This window comes from Dipodomys spectabilis, unplaced genomic scaffold (genome assembly GCF_019054845.1).
Source record: "Dipodomys spectabilis isolate Male_0828 unplaced genomic scaffold, ASM1905484v1 ptg000145l, whole genome shotgun sequence".
Taxonomy (NCBI): Eukaryota; Metazoa; Chordata; class Mammalia; order Rodentia; family Heteromyidae; genus Dipodomys; species Dipodomys spectabilis.
The window spans coordinates 20,668,109-20,680,203 of NW_024870822.1; the positions used below are offsets into that span (position 1 = coordinate 20,668,109).

General features: G+C 44.4%; 1 protein-coding gene across 10 annotated transcripts in view; it reads right to left on the reverse strand.

Moving 5' to 3' along the window:
- Nucleotides 1-12,095, reverse strand: part of Arntl (aryl hydrocarbon receptor nuclear translocator like) — a 100,354-nt gene that overhangs the window by 6,517 nt on the left and 81,742 nt on the right. For all 10 annotated transcript variants that reach the window (XM_042691332.1, XM_042691335.1, XM_042691337.1 and 7 more), the window contains 6 exons: nucleotides 10,174-10,323; nucleotides 7,563-7,809; nucleotides 6,139-6,245; nucleotides 4,545-4,695; nucleotides 3,600-3,688; nucleotides 1,696-1,804 (listed from right to left, as the gene is read on the reverse strand). In XM_042691332.1, the coding sequence (XP_042547266.1) occupies nucleotides 1,696-1,804; nucleotides 3,600-3,688; nucleotides 4,545-4,695; nucleotides 6,139-6,245; nucleotides 7,563-7,809; nucleotides 10,174-10,323 (853 nt within the window). The remainder of the gene's footprint in view (nucleotides 1-1,695; nucleotides 1,805-3,599; nucleotides 3,689-4,544; nucleotides 4,696-6,138; nucleotides 6,246-7,562; nucleotides 7,810-10,173; nucleotides 10,324-12,095) is intronic.

Below are 12,095 nucleotides of genomic sequence, written 5' to 3' on the forward strand. Positions count from 1 at the left end.
TCACCCAACTTTTCCTACTAAAGACTATGAAACCACTATTATCCCTAGATTGCCAACCTTGGAATTTCACTCTCAGCATCTAGTAGAGCATAATCACTGGGTTACCAGAAATTCCTTCCTTCATCTCTCCCTATTCTAGTTCAACTTCCACAACACTTAACACACTTTGGACATCATCTCAGCATCCTACAATGAAATGAGGTCTTACAAGTTTCTTCCAATCCAAACTTCTAGCATCATTCCTTAGGATTCTTCACAGCCTCCCATCAGTTTGAACTGTGGCTCTCTTCTGCACAAAGGCTACCCATTTAGGTTTCCTGCTTCCTGGCTGATATGATCACTCAAGAATACCTGGTTTTATGGAGGGAATATCCACTCACCCTCATTCCAAATCTTGGCTAAGACCAGGTTCAAACCTTTGTTTGCTGTAGCCCTTAATTCTCTGCTTTTTCTATTACTATAAACAAAACCTATGATAAATTACCATAGAAATAAAAGATTTCTCAAATATTTTAAGATTGCTGAGGTCCTTTTTAAATATTTTTGAGGTTTTGTTTCCTGGGGCTTGAGCTCTAGGCTTGAGCTAAGCACCTTTTGTCCCAAGGTTAGCACTCTACCACTTGAACCACAGTTCTGCTTCTGGCTTTTTCTATGACTAATTGGAGATGAGTCTCATGGGACTTTACTGCCTGAGCTGGCTTTGAACTGCAATCATCCAATGTCAGCCTCCTCAGTAGCTAGGACTACAGCCATGAACTATTGGCGCCTGGTTAGACTTTGAGATTCTTAAGGACAAGCTTCTTGATGTTTGATACTGCTTTGGGATGGTTTCACAAAAAGCTCAGGGATGTGGCAACTTGTCTGAACCTGATTCTACTGCTTTTTCTATGATTATGAACCATTAAGTTTTTATCATTAGTATCTGGTTACTACTCTCTTGAGTCCCCAAATTTAGAATGACTTCCTTCTCAGTAATAGTTTTTAAAGACTTGGATTTAACTTAACAATTTTAGAGAACTTACTGTATATTAAGCTGTGTTCCAGGGACTTTCCTGAGTTCCCTCACAACCCTAATGCAGTCACTAGGAGGTAGATAATATCTCCTTTTTATGTTTTAAGTCAACGAAGACCAAGAAATTAAGCAAGGCCAGGTACAGAGAACAGTAAGTACAGACCTCAATCTCCTATGGACTGCTTCCAAACTCCTCTCTCATATGGAAAAGGAGGCTCCTCCAAGAGAGCTGTCTCTTTTACTGTCTGTTCTTCTAGATCTCTATTACTAACCCTTAGTAGCTTCAAGAACATACAAATGTTAAGGCCCAGAGTAACCTGGGTTGTAACATTCATTACTTGTGTAGTGAATTGTACACCCATCCTCACTAAGAAGGTCCTTGTATCATATACAAAATATTAGGAATTGAGCTTCCCCAAGAGTCCCCCTAGCTCTGGCCTATTTTGGTTTAGCTTTTTATTTAAGGGAAGATTTCTAAATCTCAGCACTATTGATATGTTAGACTGATTAATTCATTCATTGTTTAGGTCTTGAGTCCTTGGATGATTAGCAGCAGCCTCCTGCCCAACTGTGACAACAAAAATGTCTCGACATCACCAAACATTCTCCAGGGTGAAGTGAGGAGGGAAAACTATCCTGGTTGAAAACTATGTTCAGGGGAGCAACCAGAAGGTGTTACTTGCCTGTGGATTTCCATGATTTCCTCAGCAATCATTCGACCTATTTTTCCTGCTCCAGCTCTGGTTCCCCCTGGAATTCCTGGAACAGTGGGATGGGTTCTTTTCGGGCCACCTACAACAGAGGAACCTGAGCATGAGAAAGTGGAAAACTGAAGAAGAAATGCTAGTATGTGTTAGATGAAGATCCTATGATCTACCTGAAGTTTAATACCAAGATTATGTCTTGTCAGGAAAAGGCATTCTAGCATGGAAGGCTGAATGTTCTGGGATCAGAGGCCAAAGTGTTAGCATGGAGCACTTAATGCCCTTCATGCATTCAGAAATTATTTTACTACATGGCACTTTCTGTGTGAAGTTGCAGAGATAAGACAGTGTCCCTTCCCTTGAAAGAGCTCACAGTCTAATGGGGCTAGAGCTAAGTTGGATAAGTTTAGCAGGTAAGCACATTCAGGACCAGCCACAGCTTTTGGGAGTGGTTAGCTCTTAGTTGAATCTTGGCAGAAAGGTAAGGAGGGGAATGTATTCCAGGCATAGAAACCAACATGCAAGAGCACTAAGGCGCAGGATGGAACTTCAGACTGCTCCAGGTATTTGTGGAGGTGGTGAGGGCATGAGACATGGAAGTGGTAGGGCAAATACTAGACATCACAAGGGGTTCTGGATGTTCCATTAATAGACCTGGACAGCATCCACAGGGGATGAGGGCCAAAGAATTTTATACAGAAGAAGCACTGATTGAGATTTAGATTATTAAAAAGTCCACCACATGGAGAATGAACTAGTTCTGTATTGCTAAGTGACAGGGTGCATTCTTACAAGTGTATCATTAAACAATTTTATTTACTGTATAACAAACTCAAACACAGTAAAGGCTATTACACAGCTAGGCTGTAGGGTTATATCGCCTATTGTTCCTATGCAAGTGAGCATGTTATTGTGCTGCCACAAGTAACACAGTAGTGGTATAGCTAAACACAAACAGGGTGTGAGTAATGTGTTACCCTAGGCTACCACACCACTAGGGTGATAGAACCTTTTCTGACACATTATAATCTTAGGGATTCACTTACATACATGTGGTCTTATATTAACCAAAATGTTGCAACCTTGGTATGGTTGTATAGAGGAGGATGAGATAGGATGAGAACGAGTAGTATTATGAAGTGACTGGCAATAATGCAGGCAGATGAGGAAGGCCAAGTGGTGATGTGGAGCTGGGTGAGTTTAAGAAACAGAAGGGTTAGAACTTTGTATTTAGGCATCATGGAGGAGGGGCAGGAGCAAACACTTCTTGCTTGGATAACTAGATGGAAAGGTACAGAGAATCAGTTGGGGATATTCTGAATTTCACATCCCCATGCTCTACTCTAGGTAGTTCTGTCCAGGAGTCCTTTGGAGAGACAACTGGAGCTCAGCGGAGGTTGGTGCTAGTGCTTTGGGTGTGGGAGACACTAGTAGAGAGCAGGGACTGAAGCCATGCAAGTAGAAGTGGTCCTAGGCAGGACAAGTGTCGAGTAGAAAGCAGGGGCCAAAGTTGAGCCCTGGGGGAGAATTCCATTGGGCATAGCATACTCCCCAGCATACAACCACAGAAGCCAGGGCCAATCTTTGAAGAGCACCTCCCATCACAGCCACAGGGCAACAGAGGAGGAAAACACAAGAGGAGTGCAGAGTTTACTATTTCACAGCTCCAGAAAGTACAACGATGAGTCCCCAGTATTCTAGACTCCACTGAGAGAGTGACCACAGCATTCTTCATACTCAGAGAAGTCAGCATATCATTCCCTCGGGGCCTCCCTGCTCCATAGAGTGTGACAACAGGGGGGCCTGAGAACTTGGAGGTAGAGTGTCTGGCCACAAGCAGCTTTGCATGGGCAAGCCCCGATGCCGCAGCAGGACATAGTTACCTTCTCCAGAGGGCAGCATGCTGTCCATGCTGTGGGGGGACGCTGTGAGCTGCGGGAAGGTTGGGTCCCTGCCTTCCAGGACGTTGGCTCTGTGAACATCCCAGCAATAAGGAAATGTGAGTCAGGCCTGCTCAGAACTATGAACCTTGTACCTTGGCCAAGGTGTCCGGTGTCCACTCTGGATCTGGACAGGCCAGAAAATGAAGTTTCTGCTTGAGTGGTTGAACAGGTCTTCTTGCTGTTTGAAGATGGACAGTATCCTGACCTTTGACCTCACTGCCCGTCAGGAGCTTCCTGATTGGTGTGGGACATAGTCCAGTGGAAGTGGTGGCTACAACAGCCCACTGCCACTGCTATAGCCAGCACCCTGTTCCTGCCAGCCTGCAGCAACCCAGCCCCAGTTCCTCCCTCAGCTTTAACCACTGGTGGAATGGATCATGGAGAAGGAGTTGTGGGGAGCACAAAGAGGAGGCTTTTTCTCTATTCACCTAGCAGCGTTTGAGGGAGCATCCTAGCTGCTAGTGCTTGGGCCATCAGCCTAGTAGACATGGAGACCTGTCCATCCCCTGCCAGGGATAGTATGAGCTAGAACCTATGTGAGCTTTTCATGGATTAGTCAGCCCCATTTCCATAACAGCACAAATGGATAACCAGTGTGCAGGGCCTCTGGCATCCCAAGGTTGGCTGCTTTATGTGGGGGCAAATTCCCTGTCCCCCACTGTTTCCAAGAACAATTTTCCTCAAGCCAGGTTTACATGGTATGAGTTTTGAAACTTGTCTTTTGTTAACAGCTCCCTGCCTCCTGCCCATCCTAAAGATTCACAAGACATTAGCCAGGTGGCATTAAAAGATAAGATACTAGCTATTGCCTAGACTCCTTTACCCAGTAAGGATCCCAAAGCATCTCCCACTAAAATAAGGGAATTTCTGACATGATATACTTACAAAACAACAGTGTTGGTTGAGACAATATATTCTACTTCCTTGGTCCAAGGGTTCATGAAACTGAACCATCGACTCCGTAGTGTGATAAAAGAACCATCTTTGATTTTAAACTTGTAGCAATTAGTGGTAATTTTTTCTCTTGTCTGTAAAACTGAAAATGCAAAGAAACCATGAACACTGTCATTTCCTGAAATCAGAATATTAAAAGATATCCAACACCAAAATACTAGTGGTGCTCAGGCTCCAATACCATCATTCTTTAATAAGCCAAGGAAGCCAGCAGTCAAAACTCAGAGAACAGGTTGGGTTTTTTTGTTTTTTGCTGTTTGTTGTTGTTGTTTTTTGTCAGTCATGGGGCTTGAACTCTAGGCCTAGGCACTGTCCCTCAGCTCTTCAGCTCAAGGTAAGTACTCTACCACTTGAAAGCTACAGTACCACTTCCAGTTTTCTGGTGGTTAATTGGAGATATGAATCTCACAGACTTTGGCCCAGGATGGCTCTCAACCGTGATCCTCAGATCTCAGCCTCCTGAGTGAGGATTACAGGCATGAGCCACCAGGGCCTAGCTAGGGTCTAACTCAGAGCCTTTCAGTTTGTGTGTCATGTCACTCTTTTTCAGTGTCTATGAAAATTAAGGCTTTGGAGAATGCTAGATCAGCTCTGACATGAACCCTGACAAATAAAAGGGCATTGTCAAAGGACTATGCTCTTTCCCAACCAAAAGTCTGAAGGTAGTATCGTACTTCATCTTGGGAAATTTGAACCACTGACCTATTCAAAGCACATTCTCTTTTGTAATAAACATATCATGAGTACATTTCATATGCCAGGCCATGACTCCTGCCTTCAGGAAAGGAATAAGCTAAGGCTACCTGGAGTCAAGAAAGGGACACACACTGGCCAAGAGGAGGAGAAAGGAAAGAAGCCAGCATTGCCTGAGGAATGGCAGAGCCTAGTGGGTCAGACCTGGACAAGAGGGTCAGGATAGCTGGAGCATACTGGAGAGCAAGATGGGAGGTCTTAATTTGATGCTGATCATAGGTAGTTGGGCTTAAGTCTAAAAGCATGAGAGTTTTAAAAGTGGGAAATGTGACCGCAGATTTGGTCTGAGGAGAAATGGAATAACCATGGGAGATAGTTAGGGGTGAGTGATCAGGGAGACTCATTAGGGTTGTAGGTCTCCGGGTGGGCACAAGGCTTGTGGGAGTTGAGGGAGTAGGTGTGATGAAAGGTGGACTTTAGAAATACACTCTGAGATGAGTGAACAGGATCTGGCAAAGACAGTGAAAGACGGGATTTGGGGACTACAAACCAGTTAAGTAGGAAAATACAGGAGGCAGTGCAGGAAAAGTGCAGGCCATACAAAAATCTGGGTAAACCCTACGCAAGAGAGGCCTCCTGGAAAGAGCTGTGGCCTGAGTGGAGTGAACTGCTGTGCATGCTTCTGTGGAGGTAGGTGGTGCCTGGCCACTGGTCTTTCCTCACACATGTCCCCTGCATACTGCAGGGGGCAAGTTTCTCTGGAAGGTCATGTAGATGAATCTAGAAGTAGGGGAACACTTGGAACTGAAACTTTTCCCGTAGCCTGGCTCACCTTGCCTATGACATTCTGCAAGATGTCCTATGTCATCTTGATGAAAATATTCATAACAAGATGTGCCTAGAAGTTCTTGTGGTAGATACGCCAAAATAGCTGTCGCCCTAAAAGAGAATAGGGTATTAAAAAAATAAAAAGAAAAGCCATTCAAACAATTAACAGCAATGTGGCAGTGGCTAAATGCTCCAGCCTGTAAGAGCAAGGTGGGTTTTCAGAGGGCTTTCATGTCACTATGGGTTTTTTTTAATTAGTTGAGCAGAGGCTATAAAACCAAGGAAACAAAGCAAAGAAGCCTTTCAATGCCTATTTTCATTAGAAATCAAATTTTGAGTTTTTTAAAAAAACATATTAGATAAAAATGTAGTAGAGAGCTAATTCCAGAGCAAAGCTGCTCCTTACTATCTCTTTATCATAAATTCCAGGAGCTCTAGCATCTGGGGCCACAGGGCCTTGAAAAGTAGCCATCTTCTAGCATTTTGGGCTGTTTGTATTGCCAGAAATGTTATTCACTGGTTATCTCCAGAAGCCTGTGAATATTCTTAAGGAAGCAGAAGCAGCAACAAATTGGAGACATCTGGATTTTCAGCTAGCTGTCATTCCAACAGGCCTCTGTTTGGCATCCATAAAATGAGGCTGCATCAGATCACTGGCCTCGAGAACTTTCTGCAATGATAGACATAGCCTGTGTACCCACCAGAGAGCCCAAGGAACCGAATATTTCATTTTATTATATTCAAATTTAATCAATCATGTTGAGACGTCCATGGCCAGCAACCACTTTGTTAGACAACTCATGATTAAAAAGTTGTTTCTCATTCAAAGTAATGGTTCTAGAACATTTCACAGATTTAAATAATATGTTTACCCTTTCAGCCACTGGACTTCAAACCACCCCCATATAACTGTCTCTCTGTACCAAGGAATGACACCGAGGAAAACTATTTACGATGACATGCTATGGAGTGTCATTTTAGCATCGATCCTTACCCCCTTCCCCTCTTTATGCAGAAGCTGCTGCTCTGCGGTAGGGGTGGAGTATCTGCAAGGGGATAAATGAGGTCAGGGGCCATCAAGTCTTTTATTAAAAAAAATTATTCTTTTTTTTCTTAGAAAAGCCAGCTGATAGCTTTTCAACCCAGAGTTGCAAATTCTCTCCAATCATTTCTCAAGGACCACACTCTTTTTTTTTTTTTTTTTTTTTTGGGGGGGTCCGGTCGTGGGGCCTGAACTCTGGGCCTGGGCGCTGTCCCTCAGCTCTTCAGCTCAAGGCTAGCGCTCTACCACTTGAGCCACAGTACCACTTCCGGCTTTTTTCTTTTTGCTTATGTGGTGCTGAGGAATTGAACCCAGGGCCTCGAGCATGCAAGGCAAGCGCTCTACCACTGAGCCACCTTCCCAGCCCCCAGGGACCACACTCTTACCTTTGGTCTACAAAAACAAACTTCCCATCTATTGCGTGCCGAGATACATATTCCATAGACTTCACCCTGATTTCCCCATTCACCGGCTGTGGAACCACATGAGAATGCAGTCTTCCAATTGCTACAAGACAGCTGAGGTTACATCCCTCATTGTCTGGCTCATTGTCTTCATCAAGTCCCATCTTTGTGGGTGGCCAGCTTTTCAAATAGCCTGTGCTATGAATGGTGCAGAAGCTTTTTCGATCCGCTAGAAAGCAAAGTTTATGATAAGGGTCAGTGCTGGGTTTGGATCCTGGAGGCAAAGGCAGATGATGGTGTGTAGGTAGTGAGGTGTAGGTAGTGAGTCAAAAGATTTTAAAAACAAAGCCTCAGTGTCCACAAGGGGACCATCAAAACCATGTTAACTAGTGCCAAGTAAGCTTGTTAGAGCCATTGACATCACATACAATATACCAATGAAGGAATAAATCTACCTGGAGAGAAGAAGGCCCCACCCCTGAAAACCTCTGCAGGAGGATAGCCAAGAAGGACAGGCAGTGGTTAAGGCTCTAAGGTGGGTAAAGGGTAAGAATGTTCAAAGGTAGAGATACAGCCTATTCAAGAAACAGTGAAGTTCCTTGGGACGGAAGTGAAATGGAAGGTTCTGATCACTAGAAATCTAGTGAGTAAAGCTGTAAAAGCAGGATGAGAAGGTCATACAGCCCTTGGTTTATTTCCTAGCAAATTTGTTAGGTTCTTGTTAGACATGAAATGAGTTTCAAGCAGGGAAACAGCACAATCATGTCAGGGCTTTAATGCTCTAGAATCAGTATTGGGGGAGTGGAAGAAGGCAGAATTGGTTCAGAGGCCAGTGGCAAGAACACAGCAAGAGGAGATGAGGACTGGATAATCACAGGGCCTGCGGGGAAAGCAAGGGAAATTTCTGAGATAGAACTATTGGGATTTGGTATAAAAAACAAAGCTTAAGGGAAAGAAAATAAGTGTAGCTCTCATTTCCTGGACTGGGAGGGTGCTGGTGTCATTCATGCTGAAGAGGGAAACAACCAATCAAGAGAAAGAGACTGATTTGGATGAGCACCTGTGGGTTCCCATCATGGAGCATTTACCAAGTACTGAGCTGGTGACTGGAATGCAGTGTAACACAAATCAGACATGGACAAATACATGAATAATTCTGGAACTGCAACCAGAAGAAAGCACTAGAAAGAAAACCTGCTGGGTGCCATGAGAAGAAACAAATAAGGAGAGGAAGGAAGCAGCAAGGAGAAGTTGTTTCACTCACAGGTGACAGCATGTGCAGAAGCCTTGCCTAAAAGGAGGCAGGCGGCACAGGAAAGAAACATCGTGCAAATGCACTGAGTATGGCAAGGATGTGACCATATTAAGTATTTTGAACTTTTCTTCAAGAGCAATAAAGAATTTTAAGCAGGGAATCAATGAAATCTCCCCTTTAAAAAGATGATTGTGCCAAGCACCAGTGACTCATCCCTGTAATCCTAGCTACTCAGAAGATTATAGTCAAAGCCAGCTCAGGTAGGAAAGTCCATGAGACTTTTATCTCCAATTAAACATCAAAAAGCCATAAGTGAAGCTGAGGTGCTTTGAGTAGAAAAGCTCAGAGACAGTGTCCAGACCTTGAGTTCAAGTCCCAGGATTGGCATACACACACACACACACACACACACACACACACACACACACACACACACACTCACTCACTCACTCACTCACTCACTCACAAAGATCACTGGGGAATCTGTGTAGAGGGCAGCAAGCATGTAAGAGCTGCAGATGGCTGGGCTCTCAGTGTTAGTAGGAGCAGAGTCACGGCTACAGACACTTGCAGCGAGGTCCACTGATGGGCTCATGACATGACTCTCTCATGAATGAAAGTGGGTGCTATGAGTCACATACCTCCCAGGTCCTCAGCAGAAGCAAAGGAAAGGCTCAGGTAACCACTTGGGCAGATAGGTTAGACAGAGAAGCTCTTGAGATATCTAAGCAGGTAGATTTTCTAGGCAGTTAATTTATAAATCTGAAGTTCCAAAGAGAAACCAGGGCTGGAAATGTAAACTTGGAAGTTACTGGCATGTGCATGAGATTTAACATGATGTACTATGGAACAGTGCAGACGGAACAGAGGAGGCCAGAACAGAGAAAAGGAGACAGTCAAAGGAACTGGGAATAGGCTGAGTGGCAGAGGACACAGAAATGAAGTGGGAACCATGTGGCTTTGTGGAAAGTCAGGGAAGGGAACACAGTGACAGGGGAGAACAGTGAATCCATCCATTGCACTTAGCAAAGTGAGGTCACTGGTGAAGCGGGCAGAGTACTGGGGGCTCCGGTGGCAGTCAGAATCATGGCTCAGGGTGTTCTTTCCCAGCCACATTAGGACAACAAACATACTTTACACAGAGGAAAACTAGTCACAAATCCTTGTCCCCTGTTCTTCACAGCCCTCGTCTGTAGGGGGATGGCAGATCCCTGGCTTGCAGGTCTTCAAGCTGCCACTCCTGCCAGCCAGAAGCACTAAAACTAAGCATGGTTGAGAGCCCCACTGCAGAAGGCAAGCCTCCCCTTCATGGGACGTGAAAAAAATGTTCAACTGTACCTTTTTTCTTTGAGCAGGTGGAGGGGAAGTCCTTGTCTTCAACCTTTACTGAAGGCCTGTTACACTTCATCCTACAGAAGAAAGAACGGCGAGCTCCAGAGCATAATCGAGATGGCCCAGGGGTTATATCTGTTTTAACTGGAAGTCCAGCTGCAAATCAACACACAAAATGTGGTGAACTGAGAGCAGTGTTGTCTGTCAGACGGGGCTCTGACCATGAGCAAAGCCTCTTCTTTATGGTCTTCCTGTTCTATACCCGCGATGCCTGTCCCTAGTTTAGAGCTCAGACGATACCCTTGATTGGTGCTTTATTAATATGGAGATATTTGTGGATTATGTAGAAAATGCTATTGAACAAATAATTTAGGTGTTCTGGGGATCAAAGTAAATACACCAGAGCAACAAGAACTTACCAGTGAGAAAGGGAGATGGAAGGGCACTGAAATAAGACCAGAGTGATGTATGATTAGGGCCAAGCAGATGGCAAAGACAGCCTGTGCTTTCTAGGGAAGAACTTCACTTAGTACCTGATTTGGATGTTGGAGTAGAAGGCAAAGATTGGGATTGCCTTGAATTCACAACCTTGCTGGAGGCCAGAATCCCTAAGGTACTTTATCAACACAGATTCTTGGACCCCATTTGAGATTTGTGCTGTCTAATATGGCAGCCACTAGCTACATGCAGCAACCAAGCACATGGGATATGGGTTTTCTGAAATAAGATGGTTGTAAGTGTGATATCACACAGGCACTGCTGGCTCATGCCTATAGATCTCAGGAGGCTGAAATCTTAAAGGATCATGGTTTGAATCCAGCCTAGGCAGAAAAGTCCATGAGACTCCCATCTCCAACTAACTAGTAAAAAGCTAGGCCGGAAATATGGCTCAAGTGGTAGAGTGCCAGCCATGAGCAAGAAAGCTGTGCAAAAATGTGAAGTCTAAGTTCAAACCTTGGTACTGAGGGAGGACAAAAGAAAAACAGGAATGAATGAAGTTGCGCAGAATTTCAAAGATAGCACTAAAATAAAGACCTTTAAATTTTTATTAAATATCAACTAATAGTTTAGCTTTAAGTCAAATAAAAATATATTATTAATGTTGCATTTATTGTTACTTTTTAAAAACATGGCTACCAGGAATGTAAATTTATACATGTGGCTCATGTTTGCAGTTTACATTTTTGTGTGTCATTCTGGGACTCAAACTACACAAAGGCTTCATGTATGCTAGGCTAGCTAGAACTCTATCGTTGAGTTTCACCACCAGTCTCATTTGCATTTTATTTCTTTTATCTTTCTTTTTTTTTTTTTTTTGCCAGTCCTGGGGCTTGAATTCAGGGCCTGGGCACTGTCCCTGAGCCTCTCTGTACTCAAGGCTGGTGTGGCTGCAACCACCTGGGGCCAGGACCAGACAGGTCATAACAGGTGTAGTCATGCTGGCAATGGCTGCATCCTATGGTCCCTCATGGCACCTCCCACACACCTGCTTCTCATTTCACCACCTCTGTTAATAACTTCCCAAGAATGCCAATCAGAACCTGCCCACCCAGCTCAAAGCCCTTCACTAGATGCCCCTACCCTGCATACTTTGCTCCAAATGCACCAAGTAGGCCACGAGGCTCCACAAATCATTTCCTCTGCTTTTTTTCCTCCCTTCACTACCTGACAAATGTTAATTCATCTTTTCAAACCCACCTCTGCTGTCACTGACTGTGAAGCCTGTCCCCGCGCCCACGTGAGAATTACTCATCCCTCTCCATGCCCGGTGCTATTTTCATGGCTGCACCTCAGAAGCAGCTATCTGGGTGCTATCTGGGTCCCTGTCTCCTAACCTCTTCAAAGGCAAGGACCAAACACCATTCATCCTCTTCTCCTTGGGACCCTAGAAAGATGCAATAGGCACCAGGGCCTACATCTGATTTTAG